General features: G+C 37.7%; 1 protein-coding gene across 1 annotated transcript in view; it reads left to right on the top strand.

Moving 5' to 3' along the window:
- The window catches only part of LOC131432070 (uncharacterized), a 77,347-nt gene extending 55,965 nt beyond the window's left edge, over positions 1–21,382 (top strand). Inside the window, exon 10 of the mRNA XM_058598121.1 lies at positions 19,555–21,382. Coding sequence (XP_058454104.1) covers positions 19,555–21,268 — 1,714 coding nt within the window. The 3' untranslated portion in view covers positions 21,269–21,382. The remainder of the gene's footprint in view (positions 1–19,554) is intronic.
- Positions 21,383–24,667: the final 3,285 nt, after the last annotated feature.

Here is a 24,667-nt window from a genome sequence, read left to right as displayed (position 1 = left end):
CACTGCAAAAGACGCGAATACAATTTCCGGGCCCTTGCTACTGCTCGCTTCTTCTGTTCTACACTTTGTTTCGAAATTTTTTTCTTGTCGGTCTTCAGGTGATTTCGCGTCTTGATACGCTGGATCATTCCGACACTCGTTCCTGCTTTTTTGGCCAAATCACGTATTGACACTGATTTGTTCTTCATGATTAGAGATACCACTTTCTGGTTCAGTTTCAGGTTAGAAAAACCGGGTTTACTGCCTCTTCCTGGTAGCTCATCTAAAGATTAGTGTTCCCCAAACTTATTAATGATGGGTTTAACACTGCACAGTGGTCCAAAACGGCAATTTCATGCCTTTAATTATTTTTCAGCAAAACCGTAGACTTTTCATCATTGGTGTCTTATGAAAAGTTGCACGGGTTGTTACTGCGGTTTTATGTACATGGACGGCCATGTTCCAGTACACGTGTAAAGACAGATAAAAAAATTAACTTTTTACTGGAAGCAGCTAGATAGCCAGATAGCAGCTGATTTTTTATAGCCAGATGCAATTGCTTGAAGAATGCTGCCGCATCGTTTGAGTACATTAACTTCAATCTCCGTTATCTTAGCTGTTTGGTCAGCAAAGGAGAAAAAAATTCGCGCCGAGTTTCCATCGTTAGATTACCTCAAAAATCCATGAAATCTCTTTCATCAGATGCGAGAAGCTTGTTAAATTTTAACGAAGAGGATGAGCAATCAGCATACACCTCTAGTGACAATTCAGAAGATGAAATGTAATATACAGAACTATTTCATTATGTTGATTTTGTTTTTATTATTCTTGCGCATAAAAATATATACAATATATAAAAACCTCACACCAGACATATATTCACCCATATAATCCTTGGATACAATCGGATACAAACCATTCCTTCGAGGTTTTGTTCTAAATCGAAATTGATATCCAACCTAAACTGTTTGATCTGCTACTTTTTGCACTCATCTGCGATATATAAGTTTGAATTTCGACTGTATTTTACATAAAAATATTCATAGCTCTTTTGAAATTTATCATAGCACTTTGAAATGTTATAGACTGTTAAGTATTTGCACAAAATCTAGTTTTGTAGAAAAATTCATTACTCTCAGAAAAATATAAAACTTGTTAGAACAAAAAAACTGATTTTTAAAACTTTATTATTTAAACCACCTAAAAATAATTAACGGCTAGAGTTAGAAATTTTTTTTTCTTAAGTAAAGTTACTCGAAATTTAATTTTATACAATATTGTCGAAGACGAAAATTCTCTAGCTGCTTCCAGTAAAAAGTTAATTTGTTTATCTGTCTTTACACGTGTACTGGAACATGGCCGTCCATGTACATAAAACCGCAGTAATAACTCGTGCAACTTTTCATAAGACACCAATGATGAAAAGTCCACCGTTTTGCTGAAAAATAATTAAAGTCATGAAATTGCCGTTTTGGACCACTGTGCACTGGCATGATGAATTTCAAACCGCTTCGCCAATTTTCACATAATAATACCCTTCTCACTTAGCCATGTGTCCAGAACCTTAATTTTCACTTCCTCTTTAATACGCGACATTTAGAAAACGCAGAATTTCAACCGCACAAACAAGTAAACAAACGAAAGCTAACAGCCAAACGTACAGCATACTGTCATCTGAGCATAAAAAACCATCACAAATACATGCGTACAACACAAATGTATGTAGATAGCTTATTTTCGATACACTCCTTAAACTTGTCAATAATTTATTTGTTCCTTTCCCAGCCACATTGTTTCCAATAATGAGATTCTATAATTGCCATAAAATCGATAGTAAAAAGTCTTCGAGTTTGTGGAATTTCTAACAATTTTGGCTCTGTTCAAACCCCTTACATCTTTGGTATAACACTTGTAAAATAAATTAACAAATTTTAATAAAATTTTAACTCCTTCTTTTTTTTACCCCCGGCTTTAACCATTTTGGTCGTTCACCGGAGAGGTAAAAAAAATTTACAGTTTTGGCCTACAGAGTTCAGTGTTTTTTTATGTATACCTAATTTTCCTTCTCCGCCAGTTGTTTTGTGGCCGCGGGAGTCATCCCAAGGGGGTCCGGCCCCCTTGCGGATGGCCCACAGGTTTTTCTCCTTGGAGTTTTAGGTGGGTTGGGTTCGCCGTTGCTGGTGCGCACACCTGGGTCGATCTTTGTTTTTGGTTACTTGCGTTAACTCCTTCTTTTTTCCGGATCAGGGAAAACCCCACTGGAGAATAGTTATTATCAATCTATCACTATGTCTCCAGTAGGCATAAAACCTCCTCATCTTTTGTACCAACAGATTACTGAATATCCAAGTGATACATTTCATGTTATTATCTATTATAACTATATAACTAAATTTTTAAAACTAACGATAAATGTTTAAAGAGATAATGTTCGATAAAACAATTTTCTGATAGTATGACGGGTTAGATGAAAGTCGAACTGACATGAACAGCGATTAAACAGTCGACACATACTGACAATCGACTCGTTGTGGCCATAGTTAGTTATAGCGGAAGAAATTCGTAGGAGAGGACGAGCTTGAAGACAAGGACGACGAATATCAACATCTAGCAAATATGACAGCTCCGAGCAATCAAATTGCAATGAAAACTACTTGAAATACATTTATGCGAACGGACAGTAGATCGCAATCTATGAGCTTGCAACAATCTATGGTAACTCTGAATTAGGGGGTCTCTCCATGGTAGTTGGCGAAGCGCAAAACGAATAAGCTTATGTCCCTGATAGATAACTTCAGCTTAAATCACGCTTCGTTAACTACAGTGGTCGTAATAATTAGATAAGAACCATGAATTTGATCGTCAGTTAAAACTTCGTCCGAAAAAAAACACTGCTAAAGTGCTAACGAAAAAGATCACAGATGTCGAAAGATGTTGAAAGTCCATTTCTTTACGTTGTTTGTTGACATAGCTCTAGAAGCTTTTCAGATTCGATCTAAGACTGCTGTGAATCCACTGTTGGTAGTTATGGTAGAGACTATTATTTAGACATTTAGACACGATAATTCAAACGCGAATAGTTCAAGTCTAAGTCGTTCGAAATCGATTATCTCATCTCAGAGAAAATTTGGGGCGTTAAAAACACTGGGATTTGTCGATAAGGTCACATATTGGATTACATCTCCCGAACTCGAAATGTTTGCCATAACCCTTTCAAATTTGATTGATTAAAACATGGGTTGATGTTACTTCCAAGATTAAGATTAGCTTTATTTTTATAAATTCGTTTACTTATATAGCCTATTCTCTCCTAGCCTAGCTAATTAGTTCTTACAATTAGGATCTCTGAGAATCTGGGGGAGTAAAGCTTCTTGATGAGCGTGAGCGGATGTGATACGGAGAGGAGAGGGCGATAGCATGTTGGGTTATTCTCGTGAGTGTCGATTTGAATTAGTGTGTGTTCCTGAGTTACTGTTATTCTAGGTCGTGTTGACTGGTATCGATTGTGGGACATGAGGGACGTGCAGAAGGGGGAAGCGACACAGGCTGTTATGTTTTTGTGTTCTGTTTTTTCGATGACATAACGATTTGAAACTTGATGCTTCCTTGTTTCTGTAGTCGAATTTTATGACCACGGCGTTTTTCGCTGGGTCACCGGAAAGTGCAAGTGCTGACATTTTAGTTGGCTTCATGTAGGTAATGTTTTTATTTTATGTAGGTTTCTAGATTTTCATGAAAGGGCGCTTTTACGGGTTTTTTTAAGTGCGTGTGGTCTGGGATGTGTGAGGAGATTTAGTCTTGAAGGCTCATATTACAATAGCTATATGGTGGGTGGATTGCTTTCCGGGGTGTATTTTTTTGTATGAACTAATCTATTGCGTAATGCACAATGTGAGTCCAAGTTACTGCAGCTGAGTTGCATTCATTGGATAATAAAGAGTTCCAATCTGAAGATTGGAAGAAATTACTCATAGCAGTGTAGTCTATCGAATGTCTGCGAAATCACTAGCGTCGCTCTGTACGAGAATTCTCAACATTTCAACAGTCCTTGACTTTGAAATTTGTATCCTTCCTATGGTTCTGATTTCCGCAATGCTCCAATTTAGCTATTACCATCAATTCAATTACTTTGCGCTCTTTTCGAAATGCATCTGGTAGCGTAATTGTGATCCAATGATATATCAACGGCCTCTAAATGGTAGATCTGAGTAACTACAACCAGGTTTACGAAACCAGGCTTCTTGTGATATACTGATAGAGGGGATATAATCGTACGCAATGCCAATTAGTGAAAACCCAAGCGTACTGGAACTCGTCTCCCACCTTCCCTTCCAGTAAACCACGTCGTTGAAGGAAGCTCAAATGTACTCTTTTATACAAAATGACGCACATCGGATAGAAAACCCCACGATAAAGGTATTTGAACTTCTATTTTGAATTCTCATGATATTCAAATTTTCCTTCACTATCTAAAGCACTCTGACCTTCGTAAAACGTATGATTAATGATAGATAGTCGTAGTCTCGACCAGAAGGGTGGGCAACTTTTTGTTTAAATCACCCATCGAACCCCACTCGAGGACGACCTTGGGGTAAGAATTTGTTAACCCCATTTCTGTCAGAATAGAAATGACGCGGTGTTCACACATACACAATCTTTACCGGTTTCAAACACGACACCCACAATTATTCTTAGCCACTGACAGACAGTCTGACTGACCAGCAACTGCGGTTCGAAGCGTTGAAAAGGTTGATTGTGTGGTTTACTTGTAAATGGAGTGAGCATCCATAAATGATGAGACATTATTGCTTCACTTTCCGAATGAAAATGTTTTATACAATAATTGAATTGGTGGTGAAAGCTAACTAAAGGTTAAACGAAAGTCTGAGTTTACTATCGACATTTCGATCCTTTGGCGTCACAGACTGCTCTTCCTTTCTTTTCGTTTTCTTTCGTTCTATAACACGTCGATCGAAAAGTCTCCGGGCTGACAAAGGAAATAACACTAGTGTATGGTTTGACAGTTTTTATCCGGTTTTAGCATTAAAAGTTTTTTGGAAACTATTGCAAAAAATATGTTTACACACGACTTTTGCATAGCAAAATCCGTGTCCGATCTATTAACTCAATGTTTTCATCCAGTTTTTGATTTAAAAATACTCAAACGGATTTTGAAAACGAAGAAGTGCAACTTCCGCTTTTTGCATTCAACCGTTCAAATAAATATATACCTTTCACGTAGGTATGTAAACGCTCAATAACTTTCACATTTACCATATTATTTACCGATAAGTAATTCGGCTCTGAATCCTCAAAGCTAAATCACTGCAAAAAAAAATTTAAAAAAAATTAATTTTAATTTTAATCAATATAAATAGACGATCATATTCATTGAAATTAATGTATTCCAATTTAGTTTTACATCGAGGATGGTTTTGAATCGAATTTTTTATTCAACTGATATCCATTTCATAGTACCATTTATTCAGAAATAGCGTGAATTTCATTATTTTTTCAGTGTATGGTTTAATTCATAAGAACGTATTTGTTTTTAGGCGTACTGGCAATGGTGTAAGATATCATCCTTGAAATGAATTGGATTGGAATTAAAAGAACGGATAAGGAATATTCTATTAAAAGAATAAGTAAAACTTGTTTCTTTAGTTTGATCAATTGCATACAAGAATGCATCATGAAATTATATTCAATCATTACACCATTGCACCAAAGCTACACTAACGACCGATTCCATTTTTTGAACATTTCCTACAAAGCTCCTTTTAATAAACCAAAAATAGTCGTTTTAGTAAATGTTTTTGCTAAGAAAATGGCCAAAAAGTACTCAATATATTTTGTTGTCTCATTCACACAATTTAAAAAGGCCACGCTACACACTTCGTTACTTTATATTACTTGATTTAAGCTTTCCAAAAAGTATATGTATGTGCCTTTTGGTCTGCGACCCTGCTTCCTATTAGTAGTTAAAGTTAGTGTATTTAAAAGTTTAAATGTTAAATAACTTTTTAAGGCAAAAGCCAAACCGTGCACAGAGAAAAGTAGGCGGCGCCAAAAATATCGGAAGCAAAACATTTCGCTCCCGTCAGTTTTTGTTTCCGAAATTTGGAAAATTAAGTCATGTTTATGGAGTAAAACCGGTATGAAGTTTGTAGGAAGTGAAAGTGAAATAAATTAGAGAAATTAAGTTAGTCAAGATTGAAAACGAGCAATCAAAATAAGTCAAAAGTACAAGAGTCTACGGAGTAATCCCTCAAACTATCAAGGAGGACCATTAGCGCAGCATTTTCAACTTCTGCATTCTCAGATTATGAACGCATTTACGGATGAGTATTTTCTTTTTCTTGTATATTTATATATAATATATATTTGTTCAGTATCCCGGTTTGAATCTATATCTATGTCGTAAATTTCGTCAATTCGTTTTTTTTTTCTTTGAATTTAGATTCCGGTATATAGAATTTGGACTGGTAATGAAATTTGAAATTACTGTCGAGTGGACTACTTGGCAGTGCGGTAAAACTTCATTTCAATCGAATATTTTTTTGTGAAAATGAAATTTATGGCCGTTGACCATCAGCATATCCCTCTCATTTATTTGACTTCTGTTAGAATGTGAAGTTTACTGCAGTAGAGTGCTCGTCAGTGTGTGCACACATTCGATTTCAATTGAATTGAATGCAGTTTTACAGCACTGCTACTTTGTGACCACTTTGTCGAACAACCGTTGAATTCCTCACACACAAGGGGCTGGGATCCACTAGGAGATTGATAGTACTTATGAGCTCTCTCGGACAGTACCAGCTTAGATACCGTGTGGAATCCGGCGGAAAAAAATGAACCAAGGATAGATCCACTGGGTTCCTGCTTCCATGTCAGAAAAGGCGACAATTGCAGGAGTTTCTTTTTCCTTTCAGTTAGCAGATAATTTCAATGTTTTACTTCTGATTACTCTATTTTACTAAATTATTTCTTCATTCAACCTATCAATTTTGCGTCTAGCTTCGGAGAAAAGTTTTATTTGGAATGTTTTCTTCTTCCATGTTATTGATTGTCTTTCAGGATTATAAATTGAATGATAAAAATGAACTATTGCGCAAATTCGTTGATATTACAAAGTAAATAACAGAGATAACATATATCGGTATATTGAATACATAGTAAAAAAAAACACTTGATATTAATATTTCAAACAATAAATTAATATTTTTCTCGGTAGCCGGCTGCCCAGATCAATCAATATAACCAATTAATAATTTTAATAAAGAATTAAAATAATAAAGCGGAAATAATAAAGAATCAAGACGCGCGTGGAATCTGTTGACCTTTATTTGGTGATTTAAAATGATTTTATAACAACTGTTTAGAATATGTCAATGCAATGAATCAACTATTTTGTCTAAATCCTATTCATTCGTTTATTTTGTATCTCGTAATTTCATTTATAAAAACCCTTCTTAATCCACCTAGTGGTGTGATAATGCCTTTCTCTTCTTTCATAACAGTCTCATGAAAATATGTTTCATACTTTTATTAAATAATTTTGGACACTAATTTTGACAACAATTGATTCAGATTGATTCGAGTAGTTCACAAAAGCATGCTTCAGTGTTTATGTCACACAGTCAGCATCATTTTTCCAAATTAGTGCTTGACATTTGCGTTGCCTATTTGTAATCAGTGATGCTAATCTAAAAAAAACCTTCTTAGTCCACTTAGTGCAATTTTCATATATCTTGAAAAATCACCATAGGGGGAGTACATGAAATTTTCGAAATCGAAAAAAAATTTTTGATGTCAAAAGGCTTAGAATTGCATGAAACGTCGAGATTTAGTGTCATCTCGAAAAAAAATTTTTTTTGAAAAAGTCGATTTTTTGGGACTTAGAAAAAATATGAAAAGTCCCAGAAAGTTGGTTTTTTTCAAAAAAAAACTTTTTTAAGATGACACTAAATTTCGATGTTTCATGCAGTTTTAAGAGTTTCGGCATCAAAAAAAATTTCGATTTTGGAAATTTCACCATTTCCCCTCTATGGTGCTTTTTCAAGGTCGAAAATTGTCAAACCTTTACCAACGGGCAGCACCTCTTACGCATGTCCGATTTAGGTCAAATTTTGCATGAAGGCTTTTTTCGAGGTGCTTAAACTTTTGAGCACTAGAACTTAACGAAAATAGAGGTGAACCTAAAATTTTGGCACCATTATATATGTAAGAGCGGTAAAACTCAACGTGTTTTGTCGGTTACGTCACTTATACCATCATATATCTGGAACCAAAAGTCACAACCATTTGATCTTCGAACCTGATCAACGGCCCGACAGTAGCTTTCAAACGAGCCCAAGTTTGTTAAAATCGGATCAGCCATCTCTGAGTAATTTGAGCGCGTTCAAATACAACGCTTTTTGTCGGTTACGTCACTTATACAATCATATCTCCGGAACCAAAAGTCACAGCCATTTGATCTTCGAACTTGATCAATGGCCCGACAGTAGCTTTCAAACGAGCTCAAGTTTGTTTAAATCGGTTGAGCCATCTCTGAGAAATTTGAGCGCGTTCAAATACAACGCTTTTTGTCGGTTACGTCACTTATACAATCATATCTTCGGAACCAAAAGTCACAGCCATTTGATCTTCGAACTTGATCAATGGCCCGACAGTAGCTTTCAAACGAGCCCAAGTTTGTTCAAATCGGTTCAGCCGTCTCTGAGAAAATTGAGCGCGTTCAAATATCTTCGAAAAGTGCACATACATACACACACACATACATACACACACACACACACACACACACAGACATTTTCCGATCTCGACGAACTGAGTCGAATGGTATATAACACTATGGGTCTCCGAGGCTCCGTTCGAAAGTCGGTTTTTCCAGCAATTCTAATACCTTTCTATAGAGAAAGGCAAAACCCTTCTTAGTCCACTTAGTGGAATTTTCATATATCTTGAAAAATCACTATAGGGGGGAGTACATGAAATTTTCGAAATCGAAAAAAAAATTGTGATGCCAAAAGGCTTAGAATTGCATGAAACGTCGAGATTTAGTGTCATCTCGAAAAAATTTTTTTTTGAAAAAATCGACTTTTTGGGACTTAGAAAAAATATGAAAAGTCCCAGAAAGTTGATTTTTTCAAAAATATTTTTTTTTTAGATGACACTAAATTTCGATGTTTTATGCAGTTTTAAGAGTTTTGGCATCAAAAAAAATTTTCGATTTTGGAAATTTCATGTACTCCCCCCTATGGTGCTTTTTCAAGATCGAAAATTGTCAAACCTTTACCACCGGGCAGCACCCCTTACGCATGTTCGATTTAGTTCAAATTTTGCACGAAGGCATTTTTCGAGGTGCTTAAACTTTTGAGCACTAGAGCTTAACGAAAATAGAGGTGATCCCAAAATTTTGGCACCCTTATATATATAAGAGCGATAAAAATCAATGTGTTTTGTCGGTTACGTCACTTATACCATCATATATCTGGAACCAAAAGTCACAACCATTTGATCTTCGAACTTGATCAATGGCCCGGCAGTAGCTTTCAAACGAGCCCAAGTTTGTGAAAATCGGTTCAGCCATCTCTGAGAAAATTGAGCGCGTTCAAATACAACGCTTTTTGTCGGTTACGTCACTTATACAATCATATCTCCGGAACCAAAAGTCACAGCCATTTGATCTTCGAACTTGATCAATGGCCCGACAGTAGCTTTCAAACGAGCCCAAGTTTGTTATAATCGGTTGAGCCATCTCTGAGAAAATTGAGCGCGTTCAAATATCTTCGAAAAGTGCACACACATACACACACACATACATACATACACACACACACACAGACATTTTCCGATCTCGACGAACTGAGTCGAATGGTATATAACACTATGGGTCTCCGAGGCTCCGTTCGAAAGTCGGTTTTTCCAGCAATTCTAATACCTTTCTATAGAGAAAGGCAAAAATAGGTAAGTTTTTATTCTTTACGCGATAGTATTGCAAATTTTTCTTCAGTTTCCACGAATAAGAGCTGTGAATCAAGACTTCCCGGGACTTCAATATAGCATATTGTTGAAACGTTCACTCGGAAAGTCAGTGAGTTTAGTGATGCATCCGAGCATCTTGAAACCGGAACATACTGAGTCGCGCGCGAATAATAGAAATACTGAAATTTTTACTAACAAATATCCTTCTCCCGTGACACTTGTGGAGTGCGCAATAGTATATACGGCCTTTAGTGACAACAAGTGTTGGCCTAACATCCCTTCCCATTACTAAGACTATCTACGTTCGGGCCTGGCCGGCGCCGGCACTGATAAATGAATTCTGGGTTTACCAGAAGATGTACATTGAAGGATGATTTACCAGTCCCAGGTCGGATCATCTAGAAACTCCCTGTACAATTTCAGCTAATCCCGATCAGTAACGGATTAGCAACCAGGGGTGGTCGCTCAAGCTCAAAAAGCCAAACCGTGCACAGTCTTTAACAAAAATGTTTTTAGTAATTGTCTCGAACATAGTAGACACTGGAAACAATTGTGAAAAAAGTTATGTACAAAAAACTGGTTTTAAGTGGTTTCAAACGAAATTGCTTCATATATCCGAAACATTTTGCGTTTGACCTATAGCTTTTTCGGCAAAGTTTTCTCTCGTTAGAAGTTTTAAAACTTTGTAGAAGACATCGTTTCTCTATCTCTTAAGGGAAAAAAGTTGTTGAAATGAACTTTTATCGTAGTAGGCTTTGCACATTTTTATTGTGATCAAATCACGAGGTATATTTTTGTGAATGAGTTCTCCAAAGGACCTTTTTTTTTCGTTTCAATTATAGAGGTTTTAACCTTAAGGTCATTCGCCTCTTCGGGTCAGAAAAGTTTTCTGACCCTATATGCGGGATTGGGAATCGAACCCAGGTGAGCTGCGTGAAAGGCATCGACTATCTCATCACGCTATACCCGTCCCCACCTCCAAAGGAACTATGTATATCGGATCAACGGTTTAGCAGCTAGAGAAAAAAGTTCACGTTTTTGTCGATTCAAACCACTGTGCTATGGGACTGAGAGACTTTTCATTTGAATCTAAGTTTGTGAAAAGAACTGTTGTTCGAAGATTGTTGAACAGTTACAAAAATAAAGCTCACGATTACAAGATTACAATGCGAAATAATTTCAATACCCAATAACGACGCAACCCGCAGCCCGTAGAATTTCGTGCAATCTCATCATTTCTCGATTGGTACCACCCTCGTAGTCGTTGTTATAAACAAAACAGCAAAGAATGGAAATCGAACTATGAAAATGACGCCCACACTAACACAGTGCTTTGGTTGTTCCTCAGTTCTAGTCACTCGTCCCGTCCCTCAGTTGGCAGCAGTCCGATTTCCCTAGCACCAATTCCACCCCGAAGAAATGGGCTTTTAAGGATAGAACGCTACTACCACAGCCAAACGACCAAACAGCTTTCTACCAGGTAGGTAAGTTGGCTACCAGTCAGAAGGATATCAGTCGAGTGGTTCAGTCACAGTTAAACCAACATTACCGTGAGGACGTGTGGAATGACTTTTCCCCTGCTGTTTTGGAGAATTGTCCACTAGTAGCCTGTTAGCTGACCAATGGAGAGCACATGTTTTTCAAATTAATGAAGTGAATCGCGTGCGACTGGCAATGTTTGCATTTTGTAAATATGGAAATAGGCCATTGAAAACACAGGAAACTCCGAATCAATCTCTGCGCGTTGGACAAACTTTTTCTGCAGACAAGTGATTTTTGTGTGTTAAAATGTTTGTGAAAATTCTTCCCTACTATCATTTATGTACGAGCTGTTGTTTGGGATTTTTACGTACGACGTCGAGTGAAAATGTAACTAATGTGAACAATCACAATGGTATCGAAAATGGTAGCTTTAAAGTGCTGATGAATGATGGTATTCCAGAGCACCACGCAAATGGCACCGACAATCACGTTAGGACACGGGTGAGAAAGCATAATGCGTTTGAAAAATTTAACGATGAACCTCCGGAGTGTGTTCGCATTTGCTGTTGGTGTTTCATGAAACATCGAAGTGCTTCATCATCACCCACGGACAGTCCCAACAATCGGCAGACAGGGCTATCGTGCGGTGGTTACGATGGGGACGTAGGAGATAGTGTAATCAACGTGGTGCCACTCGATGGTAGCACAATTTACACCCCAACAAAAAATTTTATCGCGCGCGAAGCAGAGGAAAATGGCGACTGTCGGGTGGTGGTAGAATTAGATGCCGATAGCTTCGTTCAACACCAACCGGAGGACGACGCGTTGACGAAAAGGAATTCTCAGGGACCAAGTCCGAGGTCGTCGGGCGCTAGCGAAGAAGGACTGACGCATTGTTCAACCGCTTCTACTGCAGAATCAGGGAACGAAATGGAAGAGAAGTAATTAATTATGTATTGTAATAGAATCGTGATAGTGAACCTTTTCAAGGTGACGAAATTTTCGATAATCCAGATTCAAACAGTGCATTGGATCAAGTTAACCTTTCCCTCATTACTGACACTAGTTTTGGCTAATTCTTTTTTCAAAACTACCTAAAACACTAACAGTCTGTTTAAACACTAATAATTTTGATATTACGAGCTAATCAGTTTACAAGTCAAGACTAAGTCAAGACAGTATTTTTTAGCTCCTCAGCTCTTTCTCAAGACTTATTTAAATTAGAAGTCTATTCCTAGACTAATTTAATCTAGGAAATATCAATTGCAGGATAAACATAAATTAACATAAAGAGGGAGCTTTCAGTTTTCATAATAAATACTTCGAAACACATCTCAATACATTTCAAACAGTCGAAATTATTGATTTTAACTTGCTGGTGATAATTGAACACTCAAATGAGAACCGCCACCCTCTTTTTATCATTATGGTCAGTGAGAGTTTTGTGTTATCGAGTTTATGTTTATGTTATTCATTCGCACTCGCTCACTACCCACAGTGAAGACAATGAAACAGTAGACGGCTTGGCACTACAAACTGAGCAAGTGAACAAGTCCTTCAAGTGACTAGGTACGGTTATTCAATTGACGATGAATTCTGGGAGCTTCGGCAAACAAAAGTAAAATGAATGAGAAGGAATATGCTGACAGCCAACTAATAATAGTCAATTGTAATGAAGTTTTACCGCACTGCCTTATACACACAAACCTCCGTTTACGTAAACATTTTTTACGTTTTTACGTAAGTCTTTTTATGAACCAAATCTAAAATAGCGTGAACATTTTTTACGAACCTACTTCGTAAAAGGGGTAATGAAAATGAATTCCGGATCATTTATATTCCATGGAATATACTACAATATGGGTATTTTTGGAACAGGTTTAAAGAGTATATTTCGGAAAATTATGTTTGAGGTATTGTGGAAATTCAAAGTCGCGACTTCCAGTTCATTGATATTCTTTGAAAACCCTTATAACATAGGTGTTTTCGAAACGGGTTTGTTGATATGTCGGAATACTATGTTTGAGATGGTTCTGAATTCCACGATGGCGACTTCCGGTTTATTGATATTCTATGAACATCTTTACAATATGAGGATTTTCGGAACGAATTAAATAAGTAGATATCGGAAAACGATGTTTGAGATGGTTCGGAATTTTCTTTTTTTTATTCAATAGTATAATATAATTTTAAGGCACACTGCTTAAGCTCTAAGATGCCAAGGGTATTTTCTAATCTTAATTAACCACTAACTAAAAACTAGATATCATTAGGTAATGTAGTATCGGGGTAGCGTATACTCGAGAATTCAGCTTTCAGCTGGCGATCTGCAGTGGGCGGTGAATTGAATATAGCAAGTCAGTCAGATGGCGTTGGAGCAGAATTTCTCATTGTTTAGGTAACCGTTTAATATTTCAAATTTAAAAAGAATGAGTTTTGATAATTTACCGTCACCTTTCGTCTAGCTTAAAATGTCTTGGTAATTTGAAACTGATTTGATCGGTATTTTAAAATTCAGAACTACCTCAAACATCGCTTTCTGACATCTACTCATCAAACCCATTCCGAAAATACTCATATTCTGATGGTTTGTAACGAATATCGATATACCGGAAGTCGCCATCTTGGATATTAAAGCGACTTAGAACATCATTTTCCTGTACAGGTTTTTCGTTCATAAATTATCCATTATATTATACACATCCAATAATACATGTTCATAGGATTTGGGTGTAGTAGCTTTAAATCACGTCTCCTGAATGTTATATGAACAAAAGTTTTGGTTTCGGAAAAACAGGGTGATTAGTGTAAAAATTTCAATTTTAAATTACTTACTCACTTTCCTCAGATTCGTGACCGATTTTCACCAACTTTGTTTTCAATTAGAGACAAATTGTGTTCCTCTAATAATGTACAGAGACTTTAAAAGCGAACTTTTTCGAAGATTATTCTACATATTCTATGTAAACGATAACAATATTTGAGTTTTCCTAAATCACCACTGAACTTCTATTATTAAGAAAACACATGGTGCATAAACTGCTAAACTAAGCACCAAGCATTTCCTTCTAATAGAGCTTCAATGGAAACGCATTAAACGATTGTTAATTTTTATAGAAAAAATCAAATATTGTGATCGTCATTTAAAAAATATGTTTTAATGCACCTAGTGGGGTAATGATGCCTTTCTCATATCACTAATATTTTCAGAAATATCACCAGAAGATTTTGTGAAAAAAAATTTTTTTGCAATCTTGAATAAAATAAAATACTTTCTTTGGGTTAAACTAACATAACCTTTTCAAATTTTCAGTTATGTCAAGTTTATAAGAAATTTTTCTTTATTTTGCATCGTCGCACTAAATGATTAAACACAATTTACCCTATAGTTCTAGAACCGGAAATCGTACCCGGATGAAATTAAACAGCCGTAGGACTGTAGGAACTTTTATTTGAGCCTGTTTGTGGAAATCGATCGAATCATCTCTGTGAAAATTGAGTGAGTCTCGTTTTAAACTTTTTGACTACTACTTCTGGTACTTCTGGAACCAGGATCTTTGGAACCAGTATAGCCGAAGTCGGTTCGTTTAGTAAGTAACTAATACAGCCTACAAATTGAATCAGTTTTAAGCCAAATCTAGAAGAATTTTACCCTTCGTCGCTCTAAATGACGGTGTGAAATTCAATAGCAACCTACAGAACTACGAGAGTGACATTATTTGACACCCACCCACATAAATTGCTCAGCTCGATAAACTGTGTCGAATTATATAGAACACTTAGCCCTTCGGGTCAGTTTCTACTGGTCAATTTTTCAAGTGATTGTATAAACTTTCTTTATGAGAAAGGTAATAAGTGCACTTTTATTGAAAAGCATCTTTATCATGATCTTGCAATAACATTAACAAGTAAGTACAAATTGAATAAAAGGATTAGAAATTAACATATTTTCACCTGAAAAATATGAATTTTAATGTGGCAACCCTGCACGCTATACGAAATTGAACAAACACGCTGTGATTGAAGCAAAGCCGCACGTACCGTCGCGTACCAGTTTTGCATCGTCATTTTTTTCGATTATAGAGGTTTTAACATTGTTGTCATTCACCTCTTCGGGCTAGAAACCTTTTTTGACCGTATGTGCGGGGTTGGGAATCGAACCCAGGTGGGCAGCGTGAAAGGCATCGACTTATCCATCACGCTATACCCGTTGCCCTGAATCATCATCTTGAATTTGAATGTTTTGACACTCATCGCCCTATAATTTTGGAACCGGAAGTCGGATCAGGATGAAATTGCACAGTATATTTAAAGACAATGAGAGCTTTAATTTGAATCATAAATCGTGAAAAAACGGCTTAACCGTTACTGAGAAATCGACGGGAGTTCTATTTTTGCAGATTTTCTTCACTATTACCGGTACTTTCGGAAGCGGAAACCGGGAGCTTGTAGTCCCAAAGTAGTTTTATATAATCACCAACTAATTAGATCCGTCAACTAGATCAATTTAGCAGTAAGTTTTATAATAATGTGCACCTCATTTCGCCATCGCTTGTGAAAAAATACTCATGAAATTGAAAATTTTCACCTATCGCACTATAATACCGAAACCGGAAGTCGGATCTGGATCAACTTTTCGGGGACTTTTTAAAGAATTTTAAGACCTTTTATTTGCTTCTTGGTTTGTTGCATATTTTTTCATAAATTTTCACATATTTCCTTTTAATTCCGGAACCGGAAGTGGGATCCAAATAAAACTCAGGAAAATTGTATAAGACTAAAAGATCTTTCATTTAAATCTAAGTTTGTGAAAATCGGTTCAGCCATCTTTGAGAAAATTGAGTGACATTATTTGTCACACAGACATTTTGTGATCTCGACGAACTGAATCGAATGGTATATGACACTCGGCCCTCAGGGCCTCTGTTCAAAAGTCAGTTTTCACGGTGATTGCATAACCTTTCAATATGAGAAAGGCAAAAATATGAAACCGAAGCACTTTAACGTGTTTCAAAAATATTTATTTGGGACTATTGTACCAATAGTCATCTCATTAATAAAGTCACTGCACGGAGAATCCGCAGATCACAAAATTACAATATAGCAATTGTTGTTTCACGCCCTGATTGTTTCGACTAAAATGCTATTGATTTAAATTACATATCTGTTAATTTTGTCATAACCATTCAGGTAAACGAAATTGTTGTAATTAAATACTGTCATTTGGGGGAGAACGAAAAACAGCAACACGCAAAACAAAAGTTGTAGTGTCCGTTTCATCAGACCCTGCCAGCTTAGAGCGAAATCAATCTTCAGTTCAACAACGCCATCGCACGGCATCACATTCAACATAACATGTGAATTGTATGGGTGAGCAGTGCTGCTATTTTGGCGCGCACGAATTTGACATTTCTCTTGACATTCATAAATTCAAATAACTGAATAATTGGTTAAAACAACAGACAATTTGCGTTTTCATGCATACGGGTAACTTTGCTGGGATTGTGTTATTGCTCAGTTTCATTTACCCCTTACCATAAATCAAATAAACATAGATTTCCGACTGTACGGTGACACTAACAGCACCTCTAGTGAGAAACGGGTGTACTTTTTTCCATTAGCTACTGTGGTTTTGTTGAATGCGCAGGCAACTTTATGCATGCATTTTAGGAGCATTTACGCACCCATTCTCCACTAGACGGTGCTTTTGCTGTCACGGGTTGCTCAACTACATTAGTATTACACTGGGAAATCTATGTTTATTTGATTTATGCCCTTACGCTATATGTCATTGCTCAGATGTAACATTTCATTGCTCGTTTGTGGTGCGTGTCTTTGCTGGGTGTCATTGCTAAACTGCCAGCATGATAAATAAAAAATGACAGTTTAGTTGAAACAACAATCGATTAGTTGTACCAAATTTTAACCAATCAAATTCAGAAAAACAGCTTATATTTTTGTTGTTTTGCAATCGCTGGTTTTTCCGTGCGTATTATTTTTCCAATTACTCGACTTTCAATCAACGAACTGTAATAAAATCTGATCCAATATCTTTGCTTCGGCTCAAAGAAATTGTTCAAAACTGCTATTACAGCGACTCGAAAACTCGAAGCGAATGAACCTATTTTCATCTTACCCTTAACACAGACCCTGTCAGCTTGGAGCGAAATCAATCGCACGCCATCGCACGGCATTACATTCAACATGTAATGTCAAATGTATGAGTGCGCAGTGCTGCTATTTTGGCGCGCACGAATTTGACATTTCTTTTCACTACTTCTACTAGCGAGATTCGATGCGGACTCGCCTGAGGGCACAATGCACGCAAAAAAGGATGTTGCCAATGATTTGTTCGGAAAATGTGAGAGCTGGTGATCTTGTTAATACAATTTCTTTGCTTAAGGTTATTCTATCAACACTCTAAGTAATGATATTTCGCCGTTACCCTATTACTAAAAAAAATCAAAAATGGTACCAATATCGGAAGAGTGAAAAAGTATGTTTAAAAATTTTCAAGAGCAGATTCCCTACAAAAAAAACTTGTTTTTCCTTTCTTACATAGAAGGGCTATGCAATCACTGTGAAAACCGACTTTTGAACCGAGTGTATGTGTATGTAACCAAAATGTGCACTTAATTTTCTTAAGTGCACTCGATTTTCTCAGAGACCACTCAACCGATTCTCTTCAACTTAGATTCAAATTAAAGTCCTTACAGCTCATAGGTTCACTTTAAATTTCTTCTGGATTCGACTTCCGGTTCTAGAGGACGGGGTTAAATATGCAAAATGAACTAGAAAACAGCACCCGATTTTCTCAGATTACAGGCTGATAAGTATAAAAAATTCATTTGTGTTTTTATGCATAACTCGGAAAATCAAACCAAATGCATTTAAATAGCCGTATAATTCCTCAATCAGACAGGTATGGTTAGTTGATGACCAAATACGTTGGTTTTGGGTATACCGGATCATCGTTCCTGGTTTTCCAGAAAATTGGTCGTATGCTACAAACCATAAATCACTCCAATTTCTCAGAAACGGTCAGACCGACCTTCGCAAACTCGCATTTAAATTAAAAGTATCATGTTTCCATTAGTTGATGCAGTAAATTGTACGAAATTACAACCTATAAAAGCTATAATGTAAAAAAACGTAAAAATTCTTCTAAACGTAAAAATATTCCTTTTTTTCTCAACAGTTGCACTATTTATGTACCATTTAATTCCACTATTTCACTGTCACGTTATTACACTTTCACAAAGTCACTATACTTTAATGATGCATAACAAACGTGACGTGACAGTGAAATAGTGGAATTCAATGGTACACTGTTGAATATATTCCGCTAACAGCTCCAGGTGAAAAATAGTGCCTTTTTTCTAGATGTCGGTTTTGCACGATACGCTTTGTGCGCCTTATTTTATCACTAAATTTCACCTTAATGCTCGTTCATACCAAACATTCAGGAAAACTCTAATTTTGAGCCCATTTTTAACTAGGGGAACGTATCACTTGAGCCAATTAGTTATTATACATTTAAGCTCTCTGCCATCTGGGTTCAAGTAATACCCAAACTTGAACCCAGATGGCAGAGAGTTTAAATGTATAAGAACTAATTGGCTCAAGTGGTACGTTCCCCTAGTTAAAAATGGGCTCCTCATGACCTAAATTATAGGCAGCAACGATTCTCTTTGTTCAGTAAACCTGGTAATTTGGCGTCTTCGAGCATGTTTTCATCTACTGATAGAACTGTTGTATTCTACCAACATATTTATCGATCATCTATACTAGACTAACAAGCGTACCTTATATAGTTCAAATGTGATAACAGACAAGGTCGACAAGTCAACGTAACCCCGTGGCTCAGGCGATTCTCCGAAAACGTCCTAAAATTTGAAAAAAAAATACCCCTATATATTCTATTGAAGTCAAATCGGTGTACATGACCTCAATTACGTCAGTTCCACTTCTTCGGACACGTTCTGCTCTATTCATCGTGGTTAATTATTCACGAAATGTTGACCACATGAAGCACAGCAGTACATCGACGGGCGAACACCATTCTCACCTGATATCCTTTCTTTTTTCTCCATTATTTACTTCCAGCAACAACAAACAACAAGTGAACGCGCATGTGCAAAAGCTGGATGTAGACCAGCGGCCCAGTTTATCACCCAATAAAAACTACGGTAACGTCGGCCACCACCAAAACAACAACGGCAATGGGCGCTTCTTCGTCGCCTCCGCTGCCGGTGCCGACACAATCGGGACACCGAGTCGATCACGATTCCTAGGGGAAACAACAGCTGAGGGTACCGGCAGCGGAATCAACCAGGAGAGCTACATAATTCATCGTGACGAGCAGTATGATAGTGAAAATGACGAAAAGTCTAGCAATGATTCGACCTCGACACGAATCATCTCGAACAGCACATTTAACTTCGGTGGCCAAGGAAGTAACAATTACCCTAGCTCACCGAACATCAGTCACCCTCCTTCGATTCTTTCGTCAAGGCCTCAATCGGTAACCTCACGCAAATCGATTGGATCTGGTATCCTGAAAAGCGACGGTAGACTCTCGAGAACTAGCAACATTTCATACAGCAATCTCTCTATGAAACAAACGAACGATAACCTATCGATCAAGTCCAACAGATCGGCAAAGAGCAGACAGAATGAAGTATGGTACGATCGAGAAGGTACTCCGGTGCAAAGTGAGGACGTGATTAGCTCTAATCAAGTTCAATATGAATCCGACTACGATGACGATGTGGAAGAAGATGTGATGGAACCGAAGCGAACGGTAACTCCCAAACGCTACCCAACTCCTAGTCCACATCCCCTGCAAACGTCTTACTCCACTGAAGAATTATCCAACAACTGCTATAACCAAACCGAGGATACCGAAATAGCACCATCTAAAAGTCGCGTACAATCGGCTAGTCTAAGCAATCTCCAACATTTGGAGACCGTAGAGACAAACATCCAACAATCGCCGGTGAAGAAAATTCTTAAAAAACCATACCTCGCTCGGAAGACAAGTAAGGTTGCACCCGTCAAAGATGTGGTCAGCGGAATCAAGGCAAAGAACAAGATTAATGAGAGTATGTTCCAGAAAAACTTGCGAAAGTTCGATAAACCAAAGGATGCACTGTCAAACTGTATCCAACACTTGGAAAGTCCTAACTGGGAGCAGAACATCAGTGGCTTGCAATTCTTCGTACGCTTGATTAGACATCACCCTGCCATTATAGACTCACAAATCCACCTTCTGTCGGTGGCGTTGGCAAAGCAAGTGCGTAATTTACGGTCTCAGGTAGCACGAACAGCATGTCAAGCTTCAGCCGAATTCTTCTCCACCCATCGACGCTGTATCGAAGGGGAAGCAGAGGATATCGCCACTCACCTACTGCACCGTACTGCCGATACCAACAAGTTCCTTCGGGCCGACGCTACCCATGCCTTAGAATCGATGTGTGAGAATCTATCCCACCCAAAAGTAATCCACATTATCTCCACCAAGGGGGCGACCCATCAGAATGCTGTTGTCCGAACGACTGCCGCCAAACTGCTTGACAGAATCATTCGTCAGATCGGTCCAGATAAGGTATTTTCACTGCCCAAGGAATCCCGGGACAAACTGGTACTAACCGGTGCACAGTTGTTACTCGAGGGTTCCCTCGAAACGCGAAACTACACCAAGAGTATGTTCAAACAGCTCTCGGATCATCCAAATTACAACAAAGTATTACTGGAGGTCATTCCATCGCGAATCTATCGCAACATCGAGAAAGCACTGAAGAGCATCAGGCAGATGTAATTATTATTATAGCACAGGATAGACTAATTTTCCGTTATTTTTATAGCTCACTTTCAACCGCGTTCGTTGAATCATTGATAATGCGGCATCTGTACAAAAAATATGGCAATGATTAGACGATTAAATGTTATTCAAATATCTACAAGACGTTTTATTTTTTATTCATTACTTACTTAGGTTTCAATTATACACTGCGGATACATTTGTTGCGCTCCACACAAAGAAGAAAAACGCACTTCTTCTCAGTGTCCAGACAGACAGACTTTGAGTGCGTGCTTGTGTTGAAAGAAGCTGGTGCGAGAGAATAACATTCTCTTCGCACGAATCGCTCTCACGTGCTCTCTCCTAAACCCCAAGTAATCACTGGCACGTGATGGTGAGCGAACACTTCTGTGAACTTCAATTAATAGACAGTAGATCTGGCCTTGCTATGAAAAATTTGCAATGAAAACCGAAAATTTAACGATAAATTGTTTTACTTTGCTGAGTTTGCGTGCCCACGCTTCTTCTACGCAAACCATACACCAGAGTGCTCACCGGCGTGTACACCTCTGTGAAAGTATCTGCATCCACCTCAGAGAATTTATTAGCTGATGATCTAGCACTTTGGTGCGGTTCAGTGGAGGAGGTAAAAGGAAATAAACAAACGCACTCATGATGCGTGCACACTTTATACAACAGTGGTGTAAATATGTGAAAGAGAAGAGCTCTCGTTGAAGATGTCAGTGCGAGGGTAGAAATTTTGTTTGCTTTTCGTCACACAGATGAGATGGACATCTCTGGAGAAAACATGCTTCAAAGTTTATGTGCTTCAAAGGCAAGGCGCGTGTAAATTTTAAGAACAGTAGCTCTGAAAATATTCGGCGTCGGGACTTTGAAATTATGTTCTCAGACAACGTTTTCACCGCCTCAGTTCTAAACGTAATAGTAATGCTCTCGGTTGAATCCATTTTGATGAATTGAATGAATATCTTTTAACAATAACGCTCGTGGGTTGGACAGAATTAAATTCAACTTGGTGAAGAATCTGCCCGACCTCGCAACAAGACGTTTGTTGGAATTGTTTAACAAGTTTCTTGAGCAAAATATTGTTCCACCTGACTGGAGGCAAGTGAAAGTTATCGCCATTCAAAAGCTGGGGAAACCAGCTTCCAATCACAACTCATGTAGACCCGTTGCGAAGTTGTCCTGCATCAGAAAATTGTTCGAAAAAATTATTCTACGACGTCTCGACATTTGGGTCGAGACGAACGGTTTGTTTTCAGATACTCAGTTTGGCTTCCGTAGAAATAAAGGGACGAACTGCCTTGCATTACTTTCGTCTGACATCCAAATTGCCTTCGCTCAAAAACAACAAATGGCCTCTGTATTTTTAGACATTAAAGGAGCATTTGATTCAGTTTCCATTGATGTTCTTTCAGACAAGCTCCACCAACATGGACTCCCAGCGGTTATAAATAATTATTTGCATAACCTTGCAAGTTGATGGCGTAGTTTCAGTTACTGGACCCAAAGCTATTGATCTGCAAAAACCATTGCAAGATACCTTAGATAACTTGTCCGTTTGGGCTGTTCATCTTGGTATCGAATACTCTGCGGAGAAAACAGATTTAGTCGTCTTTTCAAGAAAGCATGATCCCGCACAGCTTCAGCTCCATATGATGGGAAGAATGATCCAACAGGTTTTAACTTTTAAATACCTCGGGGTGTGGTTCGATTCCAAATGCACGTGGGGAGGACACATTAGGTATCTGATAACGAAATGCCAACAAAGAGTAAATTTTCTTCGAACAATAACAGGATCTTGGTGGGGTGCTCATCCGGAAGATCTAATAAAATTGTATCAGACAACGATACTTTCAGTGATGGAATATGGATGCGTTTATTTTCGTTCCGCTGCAAACTCTCATATTATCAAATTAGAGCGAATTCAATATCATTGTTTGCGAATTGCTTTAGGCTGCAGGCATTCGACACATACAATGAGTCTTGAAGTTCTGGCGGGAGTTCTTCCATTGAAAGATCGTTTTTGGGAGCTTTCATCGCGACTGCTAATAAGATGTGAAGTACTGAATCCCCTGGTTATTAATAACTTCGAAAGGCTAGTTGAGCTTCAATCTCAAACAAGATTCTTGGTAGTATATTTTAACCATATGTCACAGGAAATCAACCCTTCAAGATATATTCCTATCCGTGTCAGCCTCCTAAATGTCCCTGACTCAACTCTATTTTTCGACACATCCATGCAGCGCGAAGTGCGTGGAATCCCGGAACACCTACGCTCGATGGAAATCCCAAAAATATTTTCAAGTAAGTTCAGGCATATTGACTCTGAGAAAATATTTTACACGGACGGATCACGAATTGAAGAGGCTACTGGGTTTGGTATATTCAACAATAATGTTTCGGTCTCATTAAGGCTTCAAGAACCTGCATCTGTTTATATAGCAGAGTAAGCAGCAGTTCATTATAGTTTGAGTGTTTGAGTGTCATTCGCTCAAACGCTGCTGGCAAAAATGAACCTTTTTTCTTGGGGAAAATAAAACAGTGCCTGAACGTCATATTGAATAATAATTATCAAATCACAATAGTTTGGGTCCCGGCTCACTGCTCTATTCCAGGCAATGAAAGAGCCGATATTTTAGCCAAACGTGGTGCTATTGAGGGTGAAATTTATGAGAGACCGATTGCTTTCAACGAATTCTATAGCCCGTCTCGCCAAAGAACACTTGCCAGCTGGCAAGCTTCTTGGGATAAAGATGATCTGGGTCGGTGGATGCACTCAATTATTCCTAAAATATCGACAAAGGCATGGTTCAGGGGACTGGATGTGAGTAGAGATTTCATTAGTGTGATGTCCAGACTCATGGCCAATCACTATACGTTAGATGCACATTTCCTTCGAATTGGACTTTCCGAGACTAATCATTGTGCTTGTGGCGATGGTTACCGCGATATTGACCATGTTGTTTGGACATGCGTGGAGTATCGTGATGTCAGATCTCTCTTGTCGTGACGTTCCTTACATGAAACTTCTTTATTATTTCATTAAGTCCATTGGAGTTCCAATTTAAATTTTATTTTATGTTAGACTGTTTTCTCTTCCATGAGTTCCACCAATAGCCAGCTATCTTATTTTAAATAAAAGTGATGAACTGATACAAACAAACCTGAAATAATTATAAGATCATGTACAAAATAAATGTATTTCATTTAATGTAATTTATAATAGCAACTCGCTTGATAAAAACAGTGTTTAGATTAACTAATGAATACCAACATACTAATATGTTATTCGAAATGTATTAGGTTTAAATAACTATGTATTGTGGATGCCACGGCGAAGAAAAACTTATGTATATTGCCTATCAAATAAACTTATTTATGAAAAAAAGAGTC

Source organism: Malaya genurostris, chromosome 2, assembly GCF_030247185.1.
Source record: "Malaya genurostris strain Urasoe2022 chromosome 2, Malgen_1.1, whole genome shotgun sequence".
Classification (NCBI taxonomy): domain Eukaryota; kingdom Metazoa; phylum Arthropoda; class Insecta; order Diptera; family Culicidae; genus Malaya; species Malaya genurostris.
Note: the sequence above shows the minus strand (reverse complement) of the source record. Positions and strands in the feature narration are given on the sequence as shown.